The 27,853-nt window shown below is 35.5% G+C and overlaps 5 protein-coding genes, 1 long non-coding RNA gene and 1 pseudogene across 7 annotated transcripts; 4 read left to right on the plus strand and 3 right to left on the minus strand.

The window, feature by feature from the left end:
* Nucleotides 1–2,064, minus strand: LOC110684392. Its single transcript, XR_002503760.1, has 2 exons — nucleotides 687–2,064; nucleotides 1–284 (listed from the first exon to the last, which is right to left on the minus strand). It is a non-coding gene; the product is annotated as an uncharacterized LOC110684392 (long non-coding RNA).
* A 1,071-nt stretch (nucleotides 2,065–3,135) lies between these two features.
* On the minus strand, nucleotides 3,136–5,912 carry LOC110684393 (RING-box protein 1a). Its single transcript, XM_021860848.1, has 5 exons — nucleotides 5,672–5,912; nucleotides 5,524–5,574; nucleotides 5,363–5,422; nucleotides 3,612–3,683; nucleotides 3,136–3,499 (listed from the first exon to the last, which is right to left on the minus strand). The coding sequence occupies exons 1-5, from the start codon at nucleotides 5,790–5,792 to the stop codon at nucleotides 3,462–3,464; spliced, it is 342 nt and encodes a 113-aa protein (XP_021716540.1). The 5' UTR covers nucleotides 5,793–5,912; the 3' UTR covers nucleotides 3,136–3,461.
* A 1,516-nt stretch (nucleotides 5,913–7,428) lies between these two features.
* LOC110684394 (aldehyde dehydrogenase family 7 member B4) lies at nucleotides 7,429–14,172 on the minus strand. 2 transcript variants are annotated; one of them, XM_021860849.1, is made up of 15 exons: nucleotides 14,033–14,172; nucleotides 13,766–13,910; nucleotides 12,738–12,824; nucleotides 12,481–12,612; nucleotides 11,868–11,940; nucleotides 11,534–11,620; nucleotides 11,336–11,381; nucleotides 10,638–10,818; nucleotides 9,240–9,416; nucleotides 8,977–9,141; nucleotides 8,517–8,657; nucleotides 8,298–8,395; nucleotides 8,016–8,165; nucleotides 7,864–7,932; nucleotides 7,429–7,769 (listed from the first exon to the last, which is right to left on the minus strand). In XM_021860849.1, exons 2-14 carry the CDS (start codon nucleotides 13,898–13,900, stop codon nucleotides 7,878–7,880), a joined length of 1,527 nt encoding a protein of 508 aa, XP_021716541.1. In that variant the 5' UTR covers nucleotides 13,901–13,910; nucleotides 14,033–14,172; the 3' UTR covers nucleotides 7,429–7,769; nucleotides 7,864–7,877. The 2 variants fall into 2 exon arrangements, with proteins under 2 accessions (XP_021716541.1, XP_021716542.1); XM_021860850.1 differs by having other exon boundaries at nucleotides 7,860–7,932.
* A 795-nt stretch (nucleotides 14,173–14,967) lies between these two features.
* LOC110684396 (cation/calcium exchanger 4-like) lies at nucleotides 14,968–17,793 on the plus strand. The gene has a single exon (XM_021860851.1). The coding sequence runs from the start codon at nucleotides 15,455–15,457 to the stop codon at nucleotides 17,411–17,413; it is 1,959 nt and encodes a 652-aa protein (XP_021716543.1). The 5' UTR covers nucleotides 14,968–15,454; the 3' UTR covers nucleotides 17,414–17,793.
* A 1,084-nt stretch (nucleotides 17,794–18,877) lies between these two features.
* On the plus strand, nucleotides 18,878–22,895 carry LOC110684398 (guanine nucleotide-binding protein subunit gamma 3-like). Its single transcript, XM_021860853.1, has 5 exons — nucleotides 18,878–19,791; nucleotides 21,694–21,746; nucleotides 21,894–21,938; nucleotides 22,038–22,088; nucleotides 22,674–22,895. Exons 1-5 carry the CDS (start codon nucleotides 19,690–19,692, stop codon nucleotides 22,891–22,893), a joined length of 471 nt encoding a protein of 156 aa, XP_021716545.1. The 5' UTR covers nucleotides 18,878–19,689; the 3' UTR covers nucleotides 22,894–22,895.
* LOC110684397 lies at nucleotides 20,707–21,579 on the plus strand. Its single transcript, XM_021860852.1, has one exon. It carries the CDS (start codon nucleotides 20,805–20,807, stop codon nucleotides 21,324–21,326), a length of 522 nt encoding a protein of 173 aa, XP_021716544.1. The 5' UTR covers nucleotides 20,707–20,804; the 3' UTR covers nucleotides 21,327–21,579.
* Nucleotides 22,896–23,825: 930 nt separating the features above from the next.
* Nucleotides 23,826–27,164, plus strand: LOC110684400 (annotated as a pseudogene).
* The last annotated feature ends 689 nt before the right edge of the window (nucleotides 27,165–27,853 follow it).

Genomic DNA, 27,853 nt, shown 5'->3' on the forward strand with positions numbered 1-27,853 from the left:
TTCAAATTCAACACATAATTCAAGCAAACATAACTTAACAACATAATTCAAGAGTTACATGTCCAAAATACTTCCAAGTAGGCAAATAAAAGTTCAACTAGAAAACCAAATACATGTCCAAAATAACAGTTTCGTTGGCGCTTGAAATGAATTCCAGGCTTATTCAGCGAGGTGACATTAGAGGTTTTCTTCTTTGATTTCGTTTGATGAGAATCAGAAACTTCATCATCTGAATCAGAATCTGGAAGATCAATGGGTTCATCAGGATTAGGGCTATTAGCCATCTGTGAATAAATTAAAAAAAGAATTACACTCATATCCGAAGTATAAACATGAAAAACAGAAGTATAAACTCATGAGTCATGACATAAAGAATCAAACTCATGAAATTGCAGAGTGAGAAAATCAAATCAGGGCAAAAAATCGCATAAACAAATCGCAAATAATCGCAAAATAAGTAAATAACAAATCAAATCTTCGAAAGAAATTGCAGAGTAAGAAAATAACAAACGAACAACATTAAATGATTAAATCACATAAACAAAGCATACATAAACCATAATAGCAAAAAATCGCTTAAAAAATCAAAGAAATCTGAAAATTGCATAACCAAATCAAGGAAATTGCATAAACAAATGACTCATGAGCAAACAAACTCATAAAAAATCGAATAATAGGATTATTACCTTCAGAATGTTTGAGATGAAGCTTCAATCTTCAAGGTTCAAGAATTTTTATTTCAATCTTCAAGAGTTAGAGAGAGAAAAGAGAGAGAAACTGAGAAGAGAGAGAGTTTGAGTGAAAGTCTGAAAGAAAGCGGCGAGAGAAAGAGGAAATTAGCTTAGGGTTAGATAATTTGGGCTTGGCCCATATTTTAAAATTAGGGTTTTAAGTTAAGCGGGTTGGGTTCGGGTTGACCCGACCTGAAACCGACCCAATTAAATAAACGGGTTTATGCGGGTTGGTTTCGGGTTGGGATTTTCAACCTGAACCCGACCCATTTAACTTCAGGTCGGGTTCGGGTTGACCCAATTACATAAACGGGTTGAAAATCTCTATCAAAACCCATTTATTTCGGGTTGGGTTCGGGTCGGGTTGTCGGGTCGGGTCACCTTTTGCCAGCCCTACCCAAAAGCAAAGTAAAAATAATTGAGTACCTAAAAGGTGAAATTTTAAAGAATTGAGTACCTGATTGTGTGCTTAACTCAAATAATTAGCATGCTTGTGCTCTTGTTGTCTTGTTTAACTACATGTTGGATTGAACTCTATATTAAAAGTGTTAGTTTAAAACTTCCTTTTTTGTTGTTCGTATTTGAAGACAACAATTGCCATTCTTAAAATGACATATCCTCCGTTTTACCTTTTTTTTCATACTCTATCATGGTGTAGATTCATCTTTCCTGTTTTGATTTCTGCAGAAAGTTACTTATTTAGGGCATGAGCTTGTTAAGTTGAAGAAACAAGCCGCATAAGATGTTAGGATTTACGATTTTTTCCCTCTGTTTGATGTGTTTTAAAATTCAAGATTTTTAAAGATTTTTTTTAGTGACTTCGTGTTTTGAAGTAGAACTTAGAACTAATACTTGGTGTCTGAGTAATGAATTTAGATATCATCTTTCTACCATCGACCACCCACTCACCCACCATCCTTCCAAATTTGATTTGAATAATCCGATCTTTAAGCCATCTTTGATGGATGGGTGGTTGGTGGTGGAAAGATGACAGAGAGGGAATGAGAAAGGGGCAGGGTGTGGGAGGTTGCCCAAAAGGGAAGTGGGGGGGCGGGGAGAGAAGGTGGCAGGATAAGGGAAGTTGGGTGGGAAAGGAGGCAGCCTGGATTTGACTTGAAATTGTGGCAGGTAATGGGAGGAGGAACAAAAAGAAAGGGGAAAATGTTTTTTTTTTTTTTTTCGTTGAATCAATATTTGTAAAAAAAACTGAGAATATTTTTTGGACGAATGATAACGCAACACGTGGCAGGTGACTTAGGACCTGTTCTCTTCAGCTTAATTTCAGTTCAGTTCAGCTCCAATCTGTTTAGTTCAGTTCAGTTTCTTATTTTCTTACCTCATACTTCGTAATAAACAATTCAGTTCAGTTCAGTTCGGTTCATCTCATCTTCAATCAATTCAGTTCAATTCAATTCAGCTCAATAAATCACAACAAGCCATTAATGTTATAAGTTAAATGACTTGCTTGGTCTAATAAAACATCCCGTAAAGCTTGTATTACTGTGGAATTATCAAAGGATTAGGGGCGTGTTCGGCGTTAGCTTTTGAGTAGCTTTTAGTGGTTTGACCACAAAAAATGTGAGTGTTTGGCAAAGTAGTGGTTAGGGTAGCTTTTAGTGGTGGAGGTAGCTTTTGTGAAAAGTTAGATTTATTAGCTTTTGAAATTAGAGGTAGCTTTTCAAGTAGCTGTTGAAAATTTAATCTATAGTTTTAAAAATAAAATATTGATTTTTATATGTAACAGCTAGTCAACCACTACTTTACCGAACACTCATATCTAAATTATTTATCTTCACAGCTAACAGCTTGTTGATAGCTAACAGCTACCTACACAGCTAACAGCTACCTCCACAGCTACAGCTACCTTCACAGCTATATTTTGCCGAACACGCCCTACATTAAAAAATAAATCGGTCAAAGATTAGATTTATTTAAATCACATTATCTAATTTCATATATTGGTTCATTACTCTTCTTATGTATGCAAGTAGTTCTTGATTGTTTTTCATTTAATCATCAAATGAAGAGCAAAAACTACCCTCGAATTAGTTGGGTGTACGATACACCTGAGTGTATATAACAAATTTCACCTAATGTGATCTATTAGTGCTTACATTCCCTATAACATTCCATACTCCTTCATACAAGATAATGTATGGGGACATATATAGGTACAGGGACCGAAATAAGGATAGAAAACGGCATGTTTAAAAATTTTCAGGTATAGATACGGGCATACGGCCTGGGTACTGACATTTTTTTAAAATATAAATTAATATTTAAAAAAAAAAAAAAAAAAAAAAACAGTAACGCTGTACACTTCTCCAATCTTCATGGTTTTCAACCATTAGTGGGGATTGTCTAACTTAAATCCAAGCCAGAGCAAGTAGTAACATTGATCAAATGGAAAAGAAAATGTAGCAGCTTTTCAACTTTTCAAGGATAGCATTGGAATCATTATCATTTATCCATAAGTAGAAACAATCTAATTTCAGAGTCAAGGTTACACAGATGACCAAGTGCTTGTCCAGAGCATGTAATCTCAAGACTTCAAGGCAACTCGGGAAACGTTACAACATTCTTCACAACTTCAACCGCGAAAAAAAAAAAAAAAAGAGACAATTTGATGAAACCGTTTTTTATCTTTTTCTTTTTTTGGTTACAAAATCTCCACTGACCACCCCCAAATGAGCTGAAGAAAGCCGCTCTACACATTCCACAAAACCAAAACTAATGGCCATATTTCTGAAACTCCCACTCACTATTATCTGCACACAGAAAACAAAAGGAGAAACCTTCAGCTGTCTAAGCATTTCAAAGATTGAAAAGACCAGAAAGGCAATAAACAGAGACAAGTAAACAGGCTACAGCACCACATACCTAATGGGCAGACTTGACGAGTTTTTAACCAACGGCTGATGCAATGGAAATGGAAGGCATGGTTGCAAACACCTGCCACCAAGTGCAAAAGATGAAAAGAATAAGAGAAGCAAATTAGATTCATAAACACCAGTGACCAGTAAATAATAGAGAACAATAGGTTACAAAGTTTATCTCCTTTGCCTAGAGCCATAAGAATACAATGACAGCCCATGAGATATATGATAGAGATAATATATTTGACATCAATAACTAATAAAATAATGGCACATGAAACATTTACAATTTGAAGATTTACAAGTTTTTTCTAATCTTCTTAGAGCCATAAGAATACAATGACAGCGCATAAGTTATAAAATTGAGTCATCACAGTCATGATATATTTGACATCAGGAACTAATCAAATGATGGTCATGTGAAAAGTTTACAGTTTAAAGATATGGTTTACAAATTCAATCTGAGGAATTGGACTTAGGGATCGCACCCGATGACAAGTTCTCAACTAAAGCTCCATAAGAATATGAAGGACAATTGTATCCACTAACAAAAGTAGCTTGATTATTTTCACTATCTTTCCCACATCACAAGAAGGCCACATAAAGGAAAAGAAAACTATCCAACAATATAACAAATTAACAAGGCTTATCACTTCTTGGACCATTGGATGATATTATAAAAAAATTTAAGATCCTTTCTCATAAACTCTAAAACAGAAGACAATCTACTCCCAGACATTGACATTTTAAGCCACACCAGCAACTACTACCTTAGAATAAAAGGTCGCTTCAACGGTAATCTATACGTAACCCAGAAAAGTAGATTTTAAGTACTTAAGAAACCAGCATTTGAAGATTCTGATGAATAAAGGTAAAGGAAGTCAACTTCAACCATCCTATTGATCTTAAATTTACATTAAACCTTTTTTTTTTTTATCTGCTTATTGATGTAAAATTTTGAAATATATTGTAGTACTGAATCGACACATAACAGCTACTTTAATGAACCAACATAACTGTCCTAGCAATATCAAAGTATGACCTATGTCAACCTAGTTTCCAACATTCATTCGTCTTTAAAGGTCTCACTTGTATCTACCAAAACTAGGTGAGACATATCCCTTACAAAAATCTCAAATGCACCATAAGTCATAATTAAGTGTGTAGCCCTTAGATTAAATACACAAGTAAACAGTAATCACTTCTAAAGTCCCATTTCATCATACTGACAATTTAGTGTCTCCAACTCCGAAAAAAGTTCCTAAATGACAAACAGGAAAATCACTCAACTGTCTGATTCACAAACTATATGACCTCCCAAATCAAGGTCAATGGTTAAAGATACTCAAGGCAGCAGGTAAGAATGTAAGATCCAACATTCCAACAACCATTATCTTATCTAGTATACGACCATCAAAACAATAAGAAATACAGAAATTGGTACTCGGACGAAAAAGAGAATAGCTCGAATTAGAGGAATACACTATTCACCATAATCGGACACAGTCAAAACATAATCCAACAATATACGAAGTTCAAAGGAAACAAGGATCACAACAAGCATAAAAAACTAATCAACAAAACCAAAATCAATTAGTAGAGATGTAATTCTTTCTGCAATTAAATTTTTCAAAGATTTGACAATAGAATCATACAAATTGGCTATAACATTCAAATTACAATTCCATAAACTAACACATAAAAACAAAAACCATAAAAATTGCGACAAAAATTAAAAAAGAGAAAAAATCATACCCCAGGCAACAGTGCACTCCTCACTCGTAGCGCTAGCTTGATTAGCTTGGCATTCAATACCTAAAATCAATTCATCATCAAAAGACAAACAAAAAAATTAGATTCAAAAACGTAAACCCTAACTAACGAAAACGCCCAAAAAATTGAAAATTTAAACTCACAAAGATCCATAATATGATTACGACAAATAGCACAATTGTCGACAACAATATCTGCAAAAAGAAGAAAGAAAAATTGAAATGAATCAATCGGAAATATGGGAGAAATTAGGGGAAATTGAAAAATAGGGTTGAAGAAGAGTAGAATTACCCCAAGCCCAAAGAGCGACGGCGTTCCACTTTTTGATCTCGAAACGTTTGGGTTTCTTGGAAGAAGGGCCGGCGGCGCTGGAACCCTCGCCGGCGGGAACCATAACTACGTCGGAATCCATTGATTTGTCGAACAACTTTCAGATGAGAGAGAAAATTTACGATTGATTTTCTCTAACAAAGAAGAAGACGGTGTACCGTGTAGCGTGTACTGAATAGTCTAGACTTTGTTTTAAGAGTTTTGTGAATTTAAAATTTCTTAACTTTTTTTTTTAAATCTTAATAAAATAAGTGTACAAATGTTTTTTTTTTTTTTTTTTTTTTTTTTATTAAAAAATAATAATAATAATAATAAGTTAAAGCAAAATCAATTCCGAAAATTCTAATAAAATAAAATTAGTTTAAAAAAAATGAAATAAATTCGAATAAATTAATTTCGGTCAAAATTAAATAAACCAAATAAAGTAGTAGTGACAATCTCTACCCAATGGGACAACTTGGAATTGTTCAGAGAAATCTAATTCAACCTTATTTGAATTCAAATTTGACTCGATTTGACATAATTCTCATATTTTGCACCGTACGTCCTTACTAATAATCTAATATTAAACTACAGTAGTACTAGCGGTTTAGCACACAATCTAAAATTGATCTAAAATCAAACCTAAACCTGATACATTGACCTAAGATGTTAACCTTAACCCATTTCATGTAGAAATTGGTGGTATTGTGTGCAATGTAGGGAGTGTTCTGCTTTAACCAATATGGGCATGGGAAATAGGCATGGCTTGATAAAAATGGTGGATGAGTTATGTCAGGGGAAATTGTGTTCAGTTGGATTATTTATCTCACCATTATTGCATATTTAAGAAAAACACAAGCGATTTATATCAATATTGTTGAAACAAAAATAAATTGTCATTATACACTACTTTAAAAACAAACTCTCAAAGTATTGTCCATGTAGAATTAGTATTTGGTCTAGCTTAAAACCGCTAATAATATTCATGATTTTATTTTTATTTTTTTAAAAGAGGAAAAGAGACCAGTTATTATTGAAATAGATCTCTTTGAATTTAACAATTTTAGCTTTTGGCTAAGGAAAGAAAGGAGGCAAGGAGACCTGTTAATAGTAAAAGGCGGTGTCTTTTTTGAAACCGGTTTTAAAGCTACAACCGCTACTGGCCTAAGTAGTTTTAAGCTGAATCAAAAATAAAAAAATTGACGCCTAACACCGAACCTACATGGACTAATCTGATGCACAAAGGGAATTTATTTTTTGATGTAGCAATATTGTAATAAACCGCTCAGTTACATTGAATCAATATACTATTCATGGGGAGTTTTTTTTTTTTTTTTTTGGTTCCTTTTTCTTTTTGTAGTGGTTTAGAACTTAAGATGACCATTTGTTTAAGAAAATATAATAATGGTCATAAGTTTATAACTTATAAACCCCCATTTAAAAGTATTGTTACTATGAAGTATGTACCTAATACTTAAAGAGTATATTTCTTTTTGAATTATTATGGTTTCAAAAAAAAAAAAAAAAATGTTGAGAAATTGTAAACATTTTCTTCCTAATACCAGCTCATTTTAGTACAGTTAATTGATTCTTAAACAACTTTTTATGATGCATATAAGTTCATAAGAGATAAATTTTTCTTAGAGTTCATAAGCATTGCAACTGTGGGAAGTAGCAACGATGCACGATACTTCCCTCATCCAATAACCAAGAGTTAAAGAGTGCAAACATACATATTTGGTGAATGCATACTGTAATAATCTCCCGTTCTAATTTTAATTTTCGTTTCACAAAAATGTATTCTTTATAGTCAAGCTGATTGGACAGTAAAAACGATCAAATTACCAACTTTTTCAAGTGGTTAGAGCTTTCCTCCCGATTCTAGGAGGTCCTGGGATCGATTCTCACCCCCGCCCTTGTGGCTCTCTAAACACCAAAAAAAAAAAAAAAAAAAAATTGCACATAAAGAGTTGTATGAATATTCATTAAGATACAACACTAATAACATATACTTGTAAAAGATTTCCCCCCGTACCCCTTTGTTGCATGATGCTACAAGTAAAGCACCTTCATTACCCTGCAGGTTCGGAAAAAGGAAACGTATTATTACAGTGTGATTATCAGCTTATCACCTATAGTAACAGTCATTGTAAGTAGGAGATTTTACCTACCTCGGATGGATGATCTAGCCAAAGTTGATTCCCTGTGCAAGGGGCAATTCACTCCCATAATTAATTGTGCTGCAATGGATGTCAAATTAGATTAGTGACACTTCATGAGAAAGGATAAAGCAATGAAAAGTAAAGTTGAATAAGTTGTATACCATGTTGCACGTCTCATGTATTGCTTCCAAGAGTCACTTCCTGCTTCCCTACCACCTCCAGTTGCCTTTTCACCCCCAAAAGCACCACCAATTTCAGCACCATTAGTTGGTATATTTACATTCACGATGCCACAGTCACTTCCTAAAGGCCTGCAACAAAACCAAATATGTAATTTGAGAAAGTCCGAGGATCCCAGGTTTCAATATATATGCGCTTGTTAACATTTTGTCTGGTTATAGTAGATTCTCCTGCATAGAAACCAGTAATTGAACTGAACTAACCCAATCCATTTGAAGATAGCTTCGGGTCTCTGAGTGAAGATAGAGCTACTTAAACCTTGCGGAACAGAGTTGTTTATTTCTATTGCTTCTGGAAGAGTCTGCATACACAGATGGTCCATTACTTATGTTGACATAACTGAGAATTTACAAACAGTTTCAAGGATAACAACGTATGATAAATTCGACATGTAGACTACTGAACACAACAAGAATATTCACCTTGAATTTCATAACATAAAGTACAGGAGCAAACAACTCTTCTTTTACAATATCAGCATCAGGCGAAATTTCAACAATTGTGGGATGAACAAAGTTTCCTTCAGATTCTATGGCTGAACCGCCTGTAAGGATTTTACCTCCCTGCAAAAAAGATGATAAATCATACTATGATGAAAAAGCCATAAGTGTAAGTGACCTAAATCTGGACTACAGAAAAGATATCAATGACTATCATGCGAAACGACCCACTATTCTTGTCATAATGCAAACAACATACCAACATTTGCAGCCTAGAACAGACACTAACTAAGCAATATTGGGTATATCATCTGTTTCTGTTAAAAATCTTCAATGCAAATTGAAAGGTGATTGGCAAAGCTTGTTGGGGCCTTGGGGTCAAATCGTCAAAGTTTTGAAAAAAGTTAAGTCAAATAAGGTTAGAACTTAGAAGAGTTCAAACCTGGGACTTTATAGCCTCAATTCCCTTCACAAAGTTGTCTCTTGAAGTTTTAGTATGCAATGGTCCAAGTAAGGTACCATCCTCAAGAGGATCCCCAATCTTCACTTGTTTGTAGACAACAAGCAATTGCTCAAGTACCTTCTCATAAATGCCTTCATGAAGCAGCTAAGCAAATAGGAAAAAAAAAGGTAGAACTTGAATGAGTGTCTCTTACTACTCTTTTGACTTAAAATCTGTTATTCAGAAAACAGTTATGTGATTACCAGTCTACGGCAGGTTGTACAACGTTGACCAGCCGTACCAACAGCCGCAAAGAGGATAGAACGAACAGCCAGCTTAATATCAGCATCATCCATGACAATTATGGCATTATTTCCACTCAATTCAAGCAAGCATTTTCCAAATCTTTGATTCACAGTTTGTTGAACCATCAGACCAACCTGTCATCAGTATGCAGCAGAAGTAAAATTAAAAGCTTGATTTATAGGGTACATAAAGAACCCATCATAATAGACCCCTTTGGAAAACTTAAAGTGTAGAAGCTTTGAAGCAACAAAATTTCCCTGAGGATTAATATACAGATTTATATAAAATTTTCAGGAAAGACTGGGTTAATAGCCAATCAACATTTCAAAAGAAACTGTGAAGGACCTTTGGCGATGTGAAACAAATTTATAAACTTCAAGTGCACCAAAATATTTAACTCTTATTTACTTAATACCAAAGGTGGAATTTTGCCTATGGTTAACATGCAAGGGTAATGCTAGTGAGTTTGTGTTTGACATTAAAATGATCAAGTTCACTCTTTGGAGCCCAACTTTTACAGCCTATGAGCCAATTCATTAACCAAATTTAGCAATATTGATTGAAAGTTATGTCAACAAACTAAGTTCAAGACTATAAGCAGAGTTTAAAAAAAGTCAAAAGGCCATTAAGACATTTTAACTGTTTTCTGCATCAATGTGTATGTGTAGCCAACCCAGTTCCTAGATACTTAAGTTGAAGTCATGAAAGAAACACTGAACAACAAATACCACAAGAGGGTAAACTTAGTAATATCGAAAAATTACCCCCCTCCCTCTGAAATTAAATGTTACGTTGTCCCACCCTCTATTAGTTCAGGTTAACTATGAGTTTACTAATATATACTTCCTCTATTTTTTAATGCTTGCAACATCTGGACTTTCACATCATTCACGCTCTTTTTTGATCAAATTTTTTATTTTTCACTAGAAGATAACTATAGATATTTTTTTAAGAATACTTTGCAACATAAGGGATTATGTAGTTGCGTGGAATCTTGTTAAATTCCTCCAATATATACTTTTAAAAAATCAAATTTTCTTTTTTTTCTTTTTTTTTCACTAGAAAATAATTATTGATATTCATGGTCAAAGTTATGCATTAGTAAGCATGAAACTCCAAGTAGTGCAAAGTTGAAAATAACAGAAGAGGTGTATCCTATATGTCTTATAATATAGTTGTCTTCCTTTCTTTTCCATCCGCCCTCCAATACTTCACTGGAAATCCCAAATATAATCTAGTTCTATTTCAGGAAAAGTTACTTAATTTCTTAACATCCTAACTAGTCTATGTGTCTATGTGACAATGATATCTGAATGAAAGGAATAACTTAAATATAGTGATACAAGAAAACCTACCTTAGAACTTCCTGTAAATGAAACAAGTGGGATGCGTGTATCTTTTGAAATTGCTTCACCAATCTCAGCCCCACCGCAAAGGGAGGTGAAAATTGCTCCCGGCAAATTATTCTTTTCGAACACACTAGCTATTATCTTGGTTATTGCAATGGTGACCAAAGGAGTTGTAGGGGCACCTTTCCTGAAACAAAGGATAAGAGGAAAGCATAGTGTTAGATCTGATCTAAAGCATTAAATTGGATTATACACATGAGAATTCAACTAAACTCCTGTGAGACTCAAAGTGGCTATTATACAATTCTTCTCCACTCCTTCCCCTCCCCTCCCCTCCCCCTGCCTAAAATAAACATCCCACTATTGACAGACGTTTTTTCCCTCCAAATCAGTGTAGACTAATCAGAAAGGTATTCTACTAGACCAACAGAGGAAAAGTAGATCAAAAAATTTGGAAGAAATAATGCCGATATAGGAAATTTCCTAACATTTACTCATTTACAGCCAAAAAAATTTCTCTTTTTGAGGCGGGTGGGGGTGAAAATAAAGTAATTATTGATAAGCAAGGACTAGTTTTTAATATTACATCATCATCAAATTAAAATGTCACATTGAGCACAATGCATGTGAGAGTATACAGAAAAGGGTGCTGAATTTTGACAATGACATACTATATATTGAAGAATGTTAAAGATAATACTTACCAGACAACACAATTGCCACAAACTAGTGCAAGGCAAGCATTCCAGCCTATACAACCAATGCAAGAATGTCATATGACACAAGATGCGAACACAGTTAAACATAAAAGAAAGAAATGACAAGACATTTTGATTTTTTTACTTCAATTGAAAAGCAAATATAGATTTCTTCTTATTCACCAGAGAGAGAAGAAGACTTACCAAGAACAGCACTAGGAAAATTGAATGCTGTAATTACACCCACTATCCCAAGGGGATTCCAGACCTCCAGCATTGCATGATTAGGACCTGTTATAGAAAGTAACTGGTGTTAGATGGGGGAAACATGGCTGACTGTAGATTAAAAGTAAGAACCTCCATTTTTCAAATAAAGGAAAAAAGAATTTACTATCAATCACAATGGAGATTGAGCCTTTTAAATACATAGAGCCTATATGCTTATCTTTTCAATAAGATGATTACACAACTTCCACTACATGTATTACCAAAACACGTCTTTTATTCAATACAGTTACAAGAATAATTTTTTACTCACGTTCTGAAGGAATAATTGAGCCATTTAGTTGTCGACTTAACCCCACAGAAAAGTCACACATATCAATAATCTCCTGCACATGCCATTAATTCAGTAGTTAAGAAAAGTATACCCAAGTATGATGATAATACTAATGTAACACTTAAGTGAGAAGCAGAAAGCACAAAAGGGCTCAGAACATGAAAACAAAACGTGAAGGGAGAGAGCGTATTTTGGCTTTGTTATTCATAAGATCTATATGGCTTCCAAATATTAATTTGATCACGAGCAAGACTACAAATAGAATACAGTGTCCATACTCCATATAGATCAATATTGTACAGAAGGCCAGAAGTATTATTATTATTATTATAGACTATATACTTCAAAATCATCGCTAGACATCCCTCTCCTTATCTAGTTGTTTAACAGCAGTTCCAAGAACCAACAGAATAAATCAATAACCCTAAGACAAATTGTTTTGAATAACTGGGTAGTCACACTCCCTGATGGTCCATGCCACTCAAAACTTCTATAGATACAATTTAAGCAAATATAAAAGCCTTGATTTAATTCTGTCGTTTACGGAATAACCTTAACCACAGCGAAACTAAACTACATAAAAGTAACATACCTGAACTTCTCCTATCCCTTCAGGCAGTATTTTTCCCATCTCAAGTGACACCAACCGTCCGAGCTGCTGGAGTTTAGCTCTCAAAGCATCACCAATCTGTCTAACAATTTCACCTCTTTTTGGGGCAGGCATCTTATGACAAGGTAAAAGCAATCAAAACAAGTCAAAATAATGTAACAAATATGATGTCTAAATTCCAATACAAAAATATTGCTGAAGCCAAAACAAATATAAGACAAAAGGACTGTATTAACCACCTGCATCCACATCTTTGACGCTTCTGCACAGGCTTTCAGGCCTTCCTCATAATCCTCCAAAGAACCCTCCACGACTTCAGCAATTGGCTGAATCAACACCAAAGCAAATTTCAAAAAACAAGCAATTAAACACTCTCTTCTCCTATGTTACTGTCGCGTATCGGATTCTCACACTTTGACACGACATGACACCTAATTACATAGTGGCCTAATATAATTTTTTTTCATAAAATCTGGAGTGTTGGAGGATCCGACACCATGTCAAACACGACACCCAAATCCGAGTATGTGCAACATAGCTCATCTCTTTCGGCACTTCCCATCAATCAACAATAAAATCATACAGACTTCCCGCTTTTCGGAAAACAAAACATAACACCTTCATTACCATAAGTTCGTTGATTTTGAGTTGTTTGACCATCTATCAACAAATGTAACTAATTATCAAGTGAAATGTTTAATTTTACTAAATAACTAGTTTATAGTTTATACTCCAATAACTTTCACAGTTTCACTACAATATAGTAATAGAACATATGGATCAAATTTCACAAGATTGGACAACCAAAGTCAAAACACAGCCTATTATTCTGAAATGGACAGATTAACCAAGATCAACAAATATATAAACAGATAAAATAAACAAGAAATACAGCAGACTGCTCAACAAAACTACTTTCACTAATGCCCCTCATCCCATCAATTGATCAACAACAGCAATTTTTATTTAATTTTCGGGATAAACAGAATCATGAAGAAAGACCAAAACTTTAAGGAATGGGTATAATTTATAACATCAAACAAAAGTCAGAAACCTAAACTTTGAGTTCAGAAAATCATGATAAATTTACGACTCATCAGTCATCACACACACACACAAAAAAAAATGATAATCAAAACCCAATTCAATAGTAAATTCAAATAAAAAAAAACCCAGATGTTAAATTCATCAGAATTTCAGATGTTTAGCCTACATCAATTGATCAAAAAATAAATTAAATAACAGAAATTGAAGAAATGGGTTATACCTGATTGTTGGCAGGATTAATAGTGGAGATAACAGGACCATTAGCTTTCCAATTGCCGCTCACATAGCAGCCGATATTACGTGGGCTAATATCAATCTCCTTCAGAAATTCATACTCTTTCTTTGCAAAACTCATCCTTGCAATTCTGCAAAAAAAAAAAAAAAAAAAAAAAAAAAAAAAAAAAAAACCCAAATAAAAATTAATCACATTTTCAGAAATTCTATAAAGGGGATGAAGGAAAATATCAAAAAGATTAATAATTCATACTTTTAATTTTCTCTATTTTTTGTTTGTCGTATGAAACTAGAAAAGGTTGAGTGAGTGAGATGGTTAGAATTGGAGTTTATATATAATCGAAGAGATGGGAAGAAATCAATGATGTTATATATAGGCAGCTTTAAGTGGGGACTGCCGTATCATATTAGAACTCTTGGATGAGACTGTGAGTCTGTGACAATGCACCTACATGGCTACATTAGTTTTGTATTTTGCATTATCCTTTGCAATTATTTGCAATTTTTTTTTATGTGGATTTTGATAAAGTAACCTAACTTTATAGAAGATGAATAATGGAGATTGATGATAGCACAAGGGTTGTAATGTTGGTGTTATAACAGATGTTTGTACTAGAACGAATTGGGAACTTAATCTCAAACACAATATAAAATCAATAGCAAAACACGATAATAAAAGAGAGTGTTTATGAGGAAATTTACCTCAAATAAAATATTGTTTTAAGGAGTATTAAGTTTCTATAAAATAAGATAATAATTCTCTTGATGATTTTCTTCTCACAAAAATCAATTATAATTTTCCACTAAGCCTAAACCCTCTTATATAGGGAGGGTATAGGCTAACCTAGGATCCCACGTCAATGAGGATACTTTATTTCTCCCCAAGCTAGGAAATCGAAATAAATAAAAAAAAAATACTTCCTCTATTTTTATTTTTTATTTTTTTAATACTTGCACAATTATCTTTTCATGTCTGCCAATGCATGTTTTGAATTGTTAATATCTTTGATTACCAATAAGACGAATCTAACAAGATTTCACATGACTATATTATTGTTACGTTTGCAGTGTAGGTTGCGGTTTCAAAATTTGATCCATATGTTCTATTACTATATTGTAGTGAGTTGGATCTTGTAAACGGGCTTCAAATAAGCAAAATGGATTACTTCTAATTATGGACATCAAAAATCAAAAGACAGTCCAACTTGACCGTTTAACCGAGTCGAGAGAATATCATTTCCTCGTCATGTTTACCACGTTAACTTCTCTCTCACAAGTCACACCCAACAAAGCAACAACCAAATTAGTGAAAAACCCAGAATTTCCAAGAATTTTCAGGGGTTGTAATCTTCGAATCATCCAATAATTCTTGCTAACTTCACCCCCAAAATAGGAAGACAGAGATTCCCAGAAAACGAATTTAATTCAAGAAATTCGATGTTCAAGCAATTAAGTTTGTAATACCAGAACAAGTTTTTTTGAGTAAGGCAGATCAATCAAAGTGAATTTCTTTGTGTTCTTCATTATTGCCAAGAATTTATAGGATTGAACTTTGTTTCAATCCATTTTGTATTAATTTTAGTACATTTTGATACACTAGGGTTTCAATTTTCCCCAAATTGAAACCCTAGAATTCTTCCAATTTTGTTCGATGTAATTAGTTGCAGCTCAAGAAATGGAACAATTGGGTATTTTTCATCCTAGAAGAAGATCCCAATTTCGTGGGATTTTCAATGGATTATGTGCTGTGATCCTATTTTTCTTTTTCTTCAACAGAGAAGATGTCATTAGAAACCCTTTACTTAGGCAATCTTCTGTGATTAGTAATCGGTGGCCTGTTCATCTTAATTCTGTCGATGGATCGGTTCATATGGAATTAATCCGGCGTAAGACAGCTGAAATTAGGGTTAATTCAACGAATTTTGGTAATGGGTCTGTTGTTCTAGATAATGAACTGAGTGAAGAAAATGCTGTGTTATGTGTTGGGTTAAGGGATCATGTGGGTTTTGATTCTCCCTGTGAGTATTTAAAGGCGCATTCGGAGTGCTCGACTAGTGGGTTCTTTGATTACTTGCAGTTCTTTTACTGTGATTGCCAGAGATTTAAGCTATTGGGTTATGCAGTGTTAGGTGTTTGGCTCGCGGCATTGTTTTACCTTCTAGGTAATACTGCAGCCGATTATTTTTGTTGTTCATTAGAAAAGCTCTCGAATATATTGAAACTGCCACCTACTGTTGCGGGAGTCACTCTCCTACCACTTGGGAATGGGGCTCCTGATGTATTTGCTAGCATAGCAGCTTTTGTGGGTACTGGTGCTGGTGAGGTTGGCTTGAACAGTGTGTTGGGTGGGGCGGTCTTTGTGACTTGTGTTGTTGTTGGTACTGTTTCACTCTTGGTGGCTAATAAGCAGGTTCAAATTGATCGGAGATGCTTTATCAGGGATCTTAGCTTCTTTCTGGTGACCATCCTGTCACTTTTGTTAATTTTGTTTGTGGGGAGAATTACTGTTGGGGCGGCCATTTGTTTTTTAATGGTATATGTTCTCTATGCATTCGCTGTTGCTGCAAATGAGTTATTGAGAAAGGAAGCACACAGACTGAAACTGGATGCTGTCACCCCATTGCTTCCTGTAAAAGGAAGTGTCTACGCTCAAGGAGGCTCAGAGGATGATGCTATTTACAACCCCCTACTTGACTTTGAGAGCGATAATGATGCTCCCCGTCTCCATCCTTCTTTACCACAGTGGATGTGGGCTTCCAATGTAGCAATTTACTCACATCAGTCTTTAAAATCAGAAAATGAAAGGCCTCCCTGGGGATGGAATGATGAACGCGTGGAATCTGAGAACTCTTCTTTTTCCTGCCCCAAGCTGTTCTCACTCTTGGAGCTTCCTTTATCTGTTCCAAGACGGTTAACAATTCCAATGGTTGAGGAGAAAAGTTGGTCAAAGCCATATGCTGTTGCGAGTGCCACATTGGCTCCTATTCTCATTGTGTTTTTATGGAGCACTGTTGATGTTCCTGGTTCTGTAGGCAAAGATTTTGCCTATGTTATTTTATTGGCAGCTAGTTGCATGCTTGGAGTTCTCTCATACTGTTACACCATACCAGACCATCCACCACAGAGATTTTTATTACCATGGGTTCTCGGAGGTTTCTTTATGAGTATTGTGTGGTTCTACATGATTGCAAGTGAACTTGTTGGTGTTTTGGTGGCACTGGGCATTATTTTGGGAATCAACCCATCAATTCTTGGATTGACTGTTTTGGCATGGGGGAACTCTATGGGAGATCTGGTCTCAAATGTTGCATTGGCATTGAATGGTGGGGATGGTGTGCAGATTGCCTTGTCAGGGTGCTATGCTGGTCCTATGTTTAACACACTGATCGGGTTGGGGATCTCATTGCTGCACGGTGCCTGGTCAGCTAGGCCTGCTTCATATATAGTTCCCAAAGACAGTAGCTTGTTCTACACAATTGGCTTTCTGTTAGTTGGGCTTATTTGGGCGATTGTGATCTTACTCAAGAAAGATATGCGACCCAGTAAAATGTTGGGTATTGGTCTTATATCCCTGTACCTGATCTTCCTGTCATTTAGGGTTGTCAGTGCCATGAGTGTAAGCGGTTTACAATAAGAATCATAATACATCTTAATTGTTGCTGCCTTGCTGGAAATCAGAGAAAGCAATGATATGCCTGATCTGCTCCGACATATTCACCTTGTTAGGTATGAGCTTCTGGACTCATGGATTTTTTTTTTCTCCTTGCGTTCCTGGACTCTGAGCCGAATAGCACCAAATTATGCTTGTAAATGACAAGTTGACAACCCCATTGTTGTACCTATTGTCCACATGTAATCATACATACTTAGAAAGATAGCCTTATCTTGATTGATTATGGAGAATTTTTGCGCGAATATGATTTCTTTTTGTAAAACTACTTGTCATTATCACTTGAATGTTCTGCAAGTAATGTCAGAATTCAATATGGAAAATAAAAACATATTTTTCTGTAATACTTTTTGTGTTGGTTTTTGTTATCATATGAACAATACTGTATCTCTTTTTTTATTTTTTTTTATTTTTATGAAGGCATCTTTTAAGATAATGTTTGATTTCGTTATTGTTTGCTGTGTCAATTGACTCAATTCCTATTTTGTACTACGTTTTACTTGTACTATTGTTTGAGAAATTGCTACTGTCTGATTATTGAAGCCTTGAACTTAACAGAAAATTAACTGTTGGTTGCTAAATTTGAGCAATTGCCCTCGACTATTACTCAGTATTGCATGAAGAATTCAAGAACCCCAAGACCGCAAGACTTATGTTCCTCAATTGCTCACACTATTGAACTACAACTCTATGACCAAACGGCTAGAGTTACGGGGAGGTATTAGTGCTGTAGTGGAGAATGTGTCTAGGTAGGCATTAAAGCTGATGTAGTATAGCAGAGAGATGATACTGCATAACTGTGCACCTTAGCTTTTTGTCTGTTTTAGCAAGCTCAGATCCTGCAAGGCAAGCTAGGAAGAAAGTGCTTCTTTGTTTGTTGTTGAAGAAGTTGTAAAGATAACTGTTCATTTTGCTGATGCAAAAACTAAGATCTGAAGGTATTCTACTTGTTCATCAGCAATCTGATCCTTCACTGCCAATTCAGAGTAGTATCTTTACGAATTCTCTTCCTTATAGCTGCCGTAGTTTAGTTATAGCTATAGCACATATAGGTAACACTTCACATTGCATAGTGTTTTTAAGTATTACTTCTACTCCGAGTAAGTTGCTACTAGCCACGTCATTCCCTATATCCGGTTTTGACCGGAAATAAGTGAGGTTATGGTTACATTCTCACATACATACTGATGGCATGGCAGTGGTTATGTTTTTGATCATCAATAGTAATAACATAAATCCGAGGGAGCCCCATTCATCTTCATGATAAACAAAATTTGTTTATCTAATGGCATTTTCCTAAATATATTAATAATTCATCCCAGTCACAGCATGACATATTTGTAAATAAGTGAACAACTTTTATTAATATGTGGGTCTTACAAATGTTGACTTATTTACGAAAATGTCATGCTGACTGAGATTTTTTATTGATTTATTTACGAAAATGCTATTAGATAAACAAATTAGATGAACTTGTATTTTCTCAATAAATCTTGCCATTGTTACAATCGAGTACAACATCGAAATTTAGTTGTCACATATCTCAACTCGTATTGAGATATCACACCCTCTATTTTGAACAAGTTCAGATAAATTTAGAAGTATTTCTTAATTAACAATCTGTACCTTCATTATACAAGTAATAATTTAATTATGTTGCTCTACCCCAAAAAATGTTACCCTCCCAAGAAAAGTAAAAAAAAAAAGTGTAGAAAGCGGCTGTGAGGAAATCCAAGGAAAACGGTTAGATTCCCATTGAATGAGGTCATAAATCCTGAGTAAACGCACGTTTATGACTACTTGACACCTCACTCCTTTCCCTCGTAAATCTCAAACCTATAAAACGACACCGTCTTCTCCGCCGTGCTATCTTTGTCTTTTTTTTGAAATTCCCATTTTACCCTCTTTTCTCTCCCTCATCAACTTTAAATTCCAGGGTCATTTTGGGAAATCAAAAAAATTCTCTCTCCTAAAATTACCCCCTCCTCTGAAAAAGTCATGTGCCAACTGTGCTCTGTTTATAGTCCTTTGCTCTGTTTCTCCTCTTCAACTCCACTATCTTCCTGCCACATTGTGAATGCACCATTTACGACGTCGTTTTCCATATTTGTACAATTTGCAGGTACTAGCTTTAGACTCTACTACTAGTAGCAGCTGAAAATATGGTTGAGCTTATTTTGCCAAGTTTATACAACAAAAACAATTAAAACTTTTTAAATAAATTTCTTAAAGAGGAAAAAATGGCGGAGCAGCCGATGCCAAAGTCACCTCCTAGTTTGTACGCCAAGCGCCGCCACCAAGCCAAACTTCAGGTTTTGGAGAGAGAAATTGGTTTTCTTGAGGTATTATTATGATTATCTAATTTTTGTGTTATTTTGTTTTGAATTGAAAGTGGTTTATGTTTGTGTTGTTTGAGTGTTTTGTAAATTACAAAATGTTTGTTTGTTACATGCATGGAGCTTGGTGTAGTTATTAAAGAATTTAGACGAGGTTTGAGCCCGAGTTTTAAGTATTGGTTTTACCTCATGTCGTAACCTTAAGACTTTACCTACTAAGCTAGCTAACATTTACAACTTGTATGTCATAAATGGCCCGAGTTTGTAGACGAGGTTTGATCCCGAGTTTTAAGTATTGGGTATAACTGCACTAGAGGCTTCTTTAAGATCCTTAGTGTTTAACGAGCAACTTATCCAGTATCGTATACATGTTTAAGCTTGTGTAGTGGAGTATTCGACACGAGTAGTACTTTTGAGGATGAAAGGAGTTTTCTTCCGTCATTGTCAATGTGTTGTCTTGGTTTTAGGATGAGGGCTGCCAAATTCATGACTGAGATATGCTAAAATTTGTATACTTGACAAGGATACTTGGGTGCTCCTGAGGAAAAAGGGCATTTTAGGGAGTCCTTAGGGAAAAGTTTATTAGAGTGTTGCATATTTTGCATATCTTAGTTTGAAATTTTGAATCATTAGTTGCAGGAATAGTTTAATGAGGCCTGTATTTTTGGCGAAATTTGGGAATGTTTTGGAAAAAGTTAACTATTCCTGAATATGAGCTTATTAGTGAAGGCAGAGGCATAAAAGTATCTAGCAGGATAGCATTGTTAGGTTGTATTCCTAATGATACAAGAATGAAGCAATCCTTTTACCAATTAACAAGACTTTTCTCAAAAGAAATATACTTGAATTGATATTTAAGGCATTCCCTTTCTTTATTCCTCTGAACCTTTAAGCCACCTCAGTTCTTTTTCTATATAATTGGATTGTTATTCATTCAAAAACTTAACCAAATATCATTCACAATAGATAAAAGCTTTCACACATTGTTTTCCTTTCCGATTTTATTAAACCTAAGTGCCATGTCTTCCGAGGCAATGAAGCCAAACCCACCTTCTATTGAAGGGGAGGGGCTCAGACAGATAGACCGTGAGACTAAAGAGATGGTTAATGCAATTACCTCTCGCATGAATGATCTTCATCAGATCCAAAAGTCGGGAGCAAGTGGGCCCCTTGGTCCCCACATGGGGGATGAGGATGAAAACGGAGTTAGAATCATCACAATTTCTGGGACCAACACAGGAGCTACCATGAGGGGTGATTTGTTGGATCGCCATCATAAGCAGCAGCATGACGATCATGAGGAATTGCCTGGTGATGATCAGCCTGAAAGTTTGGACACTTATGTGAACAGCAACTTCCAGGCTGTCAACAACTCCATCATGTTTGGTGGTACCTACGCTAGCAATGATCCAGGTGTTCACATGGAAATCGTTGATATGATAGACACCAATGGACGGAGGGTTGAGAAGCAAGGGAGGAGAGGATTACGAAAGGGGAAGGAGCCTGCTCAAGGCAATCTACAGAATGAGTTTTCTGAATGATCGTGTGACAAGAAATCAAATATGACCAAATAATTCTGTTGTTTGTAATTTCTATATATATTCAGCTTCTGATATGTTACATGATAGAAGTAATGATGATACAACTAAGTTTTATATATAGATTACCTAAAGAATGTGAGGATGTATTACTTGATGAGTTGAGTAGCTCTTGATTCTGTTACCTGTACCTGTTATTAAGAGTTGTACCTCTATATACAAAATAATGGCAATTTCTAGCTTTCCTCAGTTTTAAGTCTGACGTTAAAATGACAGTAATGGCATCGAATTATTTCTCTCTACTCATGCGTTGACCTCCATTTGTTAATGACACATTAAACATAGTTTCTGTTGTTACCATGATGAGCAGGAAGAGTTGAAGTCACTTGACAACGTTCAACCTACTTCTAGAAGCTGCAAAGAGTATGTAGGGCTCGTTGACTGGCTGATTTCGCTAATTATGTACCTTTAATTCCAAATTATGTTCATGCCTTTTGCCTCTTTTCAATTTTCATCTATTAGCAATCTCACAGCCCCTTATCATTTCATTTATGTAACTTGCTCTGACAGGATCAATGACTTCGTAGCAACAAAACCAGATCCCTTGATAACTGTGTATGTTCATGACTTTATTCTACACCTCATTTTAGTTTCTTGTGATTCCATTGTATATTGATATGGAATTAATCTATTTCCTGTGATATCGATCTGTAGAAATCAGCAGAAATCTAGTCAGTCAGACTGTTCGTGTTCATGGAGAATCAGGTACTTTTCTTCCCTTTTTTTTCCCTCTTGCTGTGATTGTTCTAGGAGAATCAACTGTGCATGCATGTTGGTTCTTGGTAAGAGCCCCTTCTTCTAACCGTAAGCCATACTATTGAGGTTTTGTTCTTTTCACTTGTAAAATGCTTATGTGAGCTTATTGAAATCATCATCAGTACTTTTTGGATATGTAATTAGTTTGAATATATTTAAATGGTGATTGAACTTGGGTATAGTGTTCCTTTTTTAAACTGATTGGATTTTTCCTGAACTTATCATTCCTAAAGCTTAATATTTGAAAGTGAAAAAACAAAGCCTTCTCTATCTATGGTTCTCTTAGCTGAGTAGCCGAAAGATGGAAGAAATAAATTACAATTTACGTCCTAGGCTTCAGCTACTGGTTTTTATTTTAAAGTTCATCCATAGTCTTCACAGTATCCTGCCATTTACATCTCAGTCTGTTTACAGCATATATGCAAGCTTACTGAAACACTGCAGGAATAATTCTGGTTGTAGTACAGTATTAATAATGTCTGAAATATGACCAGGGGAAAATTGTGTTTTAAATCGTTGTATTTGCTGTTTCAGTGGATGCAGTCGATCAGATAAGGAGCATCATGATCAACAACCACGAAAAAGTTGCTGTTGCTCGAGGAAGAGTTGTTGTCGTCCTAAATGTTGTGGCATAAAAGGTTGTTCATGTTTCCCTCAGAATTGTTGCTTATTCAAGTTGTGCTCTAGTAATTGTTGTTGTAAGGTAAAACTTTGCCACAATTGTGTACCAAGCTGTTGTGGTTCTTGCTGCTGAAAAACAATGCATTATTATTATTATTATTATTATTATTATTATTATTATTATTATTATTATTATTATTATTATTATTATTATTATTATTTTTTTTTTTTTTTTTTTTTTTTTTTTTTTTTTTTTTTTTTTTTTTTTTATTATTATTATTATTATTATTATTATTATTATTATTATTATTATTATTATTATTATTATTATTATTATTATTATTATTATTATTATTATTATTATTATTATTATTATTATTATTATTATTATTATTATTATTATTATTATTTTATTATTATTATTATTATTATTATTATTATTATTATTATTATTATTATTTGCATTGATTACTCATAAATCATGCTTAAGAAGCAGATATTCTCTCTATTTTCATATTCTGCGTTAAGAAGGGTAATGCAGGATTTCACTGAAATTTTGGCATCTAGTCTTTTTTTCAAAGGCTTTTGTTGTTGAAGATATAGCCATTATTGTGTCCCTATTGTAGTTTGATTTGGTTGAATACATAAAACCATTCTTAGTTATCTAAAACTTCTATGGACTATAGTACAAGTTCAACATGTATAAACTTTTAATTATTAATCACTTGAGCTCTCAATGACTCTAGTTTAACCTGCATCAAGACACGCATCAATGTAGGCACAAAGGCGTAGAGAGGTAGTCTCATATGCCATATGAGACTTGCAGTGCCGGACATCAGGAAAACTGTCAATACGTGACAATAGAGACTATAATATGTCTACAATAGTTTTAGGCTATTTTCTCGACCATAGTGACCTCGTGCGTGACCCTCGCGCTACACGGTGGTGTTCTTTTCGTTCATATATTAATCAAACTATAGTTTTCTAATCCAAATAGCCTAACCATAATACCTAACCCAAATATTAAAATTAGACATATTTTTATCGTCCTTCCGCATTTGCGCGCTCCATGCACATGACGCAGTCTTTTAAATAGCAGAAAATTAAACCAACATGCACTTACCAAAAATAGCAAACAAAAATGGCTAATCTATCTATCTTCTTCATTCTCTTCTCCCTCTTCTTACCTTATACACTATCAAAATCCACCTACATTATCCACGTGTCGAAAACCCACAAGTCGAACACCTTCGCCTCCCCCAAAGACTGGTACTCCTCCATCCTCAACTCTCTTTCAACCACCACCCCCCCCCCCCTAAACTCCTATACTCTTACACTCTTTCCTCCACAGGGTTCGCGGCACACCTCACCGCAGCCCAAGTGTCTGAGCTCTGGCGTCACCCTGCTGTCCTCACCATTGTACCTGACAAGGTCCACCACCTCCACACCACCCGTACCCCACAATTCTTGGGCCTCGAACAACGGACCGGTCTCTGGCCGAAATCTCACTATGCTTCAAATGTGATCATTGGTGTACTTGATACTGGTATATGGCCTGAGCTACCTAGCTTCTCCGATGAAGGATATGATCCGGTGCCTGCCACCTGGAAAGGCTCTTGCGAGGCGGGCCCTCATTTTCCGGCGACCTCCTGTAATCGGAAGATCATTGGTGCTCGTGCCTTTTTCCAAGGGTAACTACATACTACTTTTATACTCCCTATGTCTTACTTAAATCTAAAACTCTCTAAATCGTTGACTTTTACTTTTGTTGTTAACTCAATTGTATTATAGATAGATTTTCTGATAAAGGCTTGAATTCTATCAGGATACATGAGTGTGATCGTAAAAATGCTTTAATGACTATTTTGTATCATGTTTTTATATTATACCATCTTGCAATGTTTTAGAGCTGTCAAATTGTATGTCATGTTCGATTGTTCGTGTTGAGTTATGTGAAGTCAATTAGCTAGGCTATGCTTAGTTCACCTTATCTTAGTAATTTGTACCTTATTACTTATTTCAAATCAGATAAATCATTTGAAGTACTAGGTCTTCTAGTATTGACCACAATCAAAGAGAAAATTGATAATATCAAGGGTGAAAATGAGATTAATGATAAGTTTGTCTAGGTACGAAGCTGCTAAAGGGCCAATAAACGAGACCAAAGACTCGAAATCACCTCGAGACACCGAGGGGCATGGGACTCACACGGCCTCAACAGCAGCTGGATCAGTTGTTTCTAATGCCGAATTATTCGATTATGCTCGAGGGGAGGCTATGGGGATGGCCACCAAGGCTCGCATTGCAGCCTACAAAATCTGCTGGACCCTTGGATGCTATGACTCTGATATGCTGGCTGCCATAGACCAGGCCATCGCGGATGGAGTACACATTATCTCGCTCTCTGTTGGGGTTAAAAAATCGGATTCTAGCTATGTTAATGATAACATTGCTATTGGTGGCCTACATGCTGCTCAAAGAGGGGTGTTGATGTCTTGCTCAGCTGGAAACTCTGGGCCAAACCCTTTTACTGCAGTCAATATTGCGCCGTGGATTTTGACTGTTGGAGCATCGACTATAGATAGAGAGTTCTCTGCTCATGTTGAGTTGGGAGATGGTAGGAAGTTTAGTGGCGCGTCTTTGTATGCAGGGGAAGCTTTGGATGACAGTGTTTATCTAAAGTTGGTTAATGGAGCTGATTGTGGCAGTAGATTTTGCGTTGCAGGTTGGTTAACCTTTTATCATTTTTGTTGTTGTTACTTTCAGTTGCTAGAGTGTTTGATTTGATCCTTATTTTAGCTGATAATTTTAGCTATACTTGCAGTTTGGTTAAGTGAAAACAGGGCTAGGTTCATCCTTTTTTCGAGTTTCTTGATTAATTATGTGTTAACTTGCATCATGGTTGTTTAATTTGAGAACAAAGTCTTATTTGATAAAATCTCATCGCAACTTGCTATAAGACTAGCTAGGATGACTATAAAATCGAATTAGTGTACATTTTACAGTGCTTTTGTTGTGTAATTGAGTTTATATGGGGGTAATGTGTTTATTACATGTATAATCTCTGAGGCCTAATCTTGTCACAGGCGAACTTAATTCATCAAAAGTAGCAGGGAAAATGGTGGTATGTGATCGAGGAGGAGCGAGTGGACGAGTTGCCAAGGATGAGGTAGTAAAACAAGCTGGAGGAGTGGCAATGATTCTGACTAACACAGCAGAAAGTGGTGAAGAACTAGTAGCTGATTCACATATTATTCCTGCTACTTTGGTAGGTCAAATTGCCGGGGACAAAATCAAGGACTATGTTTCTTCAGTTCCTAATCCAACAGCCACAATCAAATTCAAAGGGACTGTAACAGGTCCCTCGCCATCAGCACCAAGGGTGGCAGCATTTTCAAGCAGAGGTCCAAATCGAGTCACACCCGAAATCTTAAAGCCTGATGTCATAGGTCCAGGGGTTAACATCTTGGCTGGTTGGACCGGGGCTGTTGGACCCTCAGGGTTGAAGAAGATTGATCAACGTAGGGTCGAGTTCAATGTCATGTCCGGTACTTCTATGTCCTGCCCACACGTCAGTGGGTTAGCCACGCTCCTTAGAAACACTTACCCTAGTTGGAGTCCTGCAGCTGTCAAATCCGCCCTTATGACTACAGCTTACTACCTTGACAATTCCAAGAAGAATTTCACAGATCTTGCAACAGGGAAACAATCCTCACTATTCGTTCACGGGTCAGGTCATGTTGATCCAAACAAGGCTCTCAACCCCGGGCTAGTCTATGATATTGATGTTAGTGACTATATTGCGTTTTTATGTTCCATTGGGTATGGCTCGAAAGATATTGCCATTTTTCTCAGAGATCCTGTTACTATTGATTGCGGAGCAAGGAATCTGTCTAGCCCCGGAAGTCTGAATTACCCTTCGTTCTCAGTCGTGTTTGAATCAGGCAAAACCAGGTTAAATACACTAGGGTGGTGAAAAATGTTGGAGCCTCAGTTAATGCGGTCTATGACGTTACAGTGAATAAGCCACTCAATGTAGATTTTAGTGTTTCACCTAGAAAGCTCAATTTTAGTGCCAAGAAACAAAAATTATCGTATGATATCATATTTACGAGCACAAAAACTGATCAATTTGATCAATCGATGTTAGGATCGACGAGTTTTGGGTCAATTGAGTGGAGTGATGGAAGTCATCGCGTGAGGAGTCCTATTGTAGTGAGATGGATTGAAGGGGTTCATCAGCAACACTTCATTGCTTCAATATGAATTACTTGGCCGCACTTTAACAAGTTTTAGATAATGTTTATTGTTTAGAATTTTAGATACACCTATAAGCTATAACTAATGTCGAAAAGCCTTGAAATTTTAGGGAATACATCTCAGGGTCATATAATGTCGTATGGAACATTTATAAACATTATATGTTGTCATAAATGTTCGTGGTAGGTTTGATTTAATGAAATCGGTACAATTTGTAAATCGGTAAATTGCTCGTTTAAAGGAAAATTGGATGGATACACCCAATTGGACTCCAGGAGGGTATTAGGGACCATGGTAAAAAATTTGGCAATTTATTTTTGGCCGAAAAAAAGTCAAAAAAATACAAAATTGAATACTTATTATATACACGCTTTTGGAAAAATTTTGGACGTTTCAGGGCCTGGTGTCGAAATGTCTTGAGATTTTAGAGAATACATCTCGGGGCCATGTAAAGCCGTTTGGAACCATATATTATCTTTATATGTTGTTATAAATGTTTATGGTAGGCTTGAATTAATGAAATCGATGCAAGTGGAAAAACGGTAAATTGGCCATTTAAAGGCAAATTGAATGATTCCACCCATCCAATTGGACTCCCGGAGGGTATTAGGGACTGTAGTAAACATTTCGGCAATTTTTTACGGGCGATAAAAAGTTAAAAAATTCCAAAATTGAAATGTAATATCCACGCTTTTTGAGAAATTTTGGAGGTTTCGGGTCCCGATGTCGAAAAGTTTTGAAATTTTAGAAAAAAAATATTTCGGGGTAATATAATGTCGTTTGGAACCATATATGATCATTATATGTTGTCATAAATGTTCGTGGTAGGCTTG

Source organism: Chenopodium quinoa, unplaced genomic scaffold (assembly GCF_001683475.1).
Source record: "Chenopodium quinoa cultivar QQ74 unplaced genomic scaffold, ASM168347v1, whole genome shotgun sequence".
Lineage (NCBI taxonomy): Eukaryota > Viridiplantae > Streptophyta > Magnoliopsida > Caryophyllales > Amaranthaceae > Chenopodium > Chenopodium quinoa.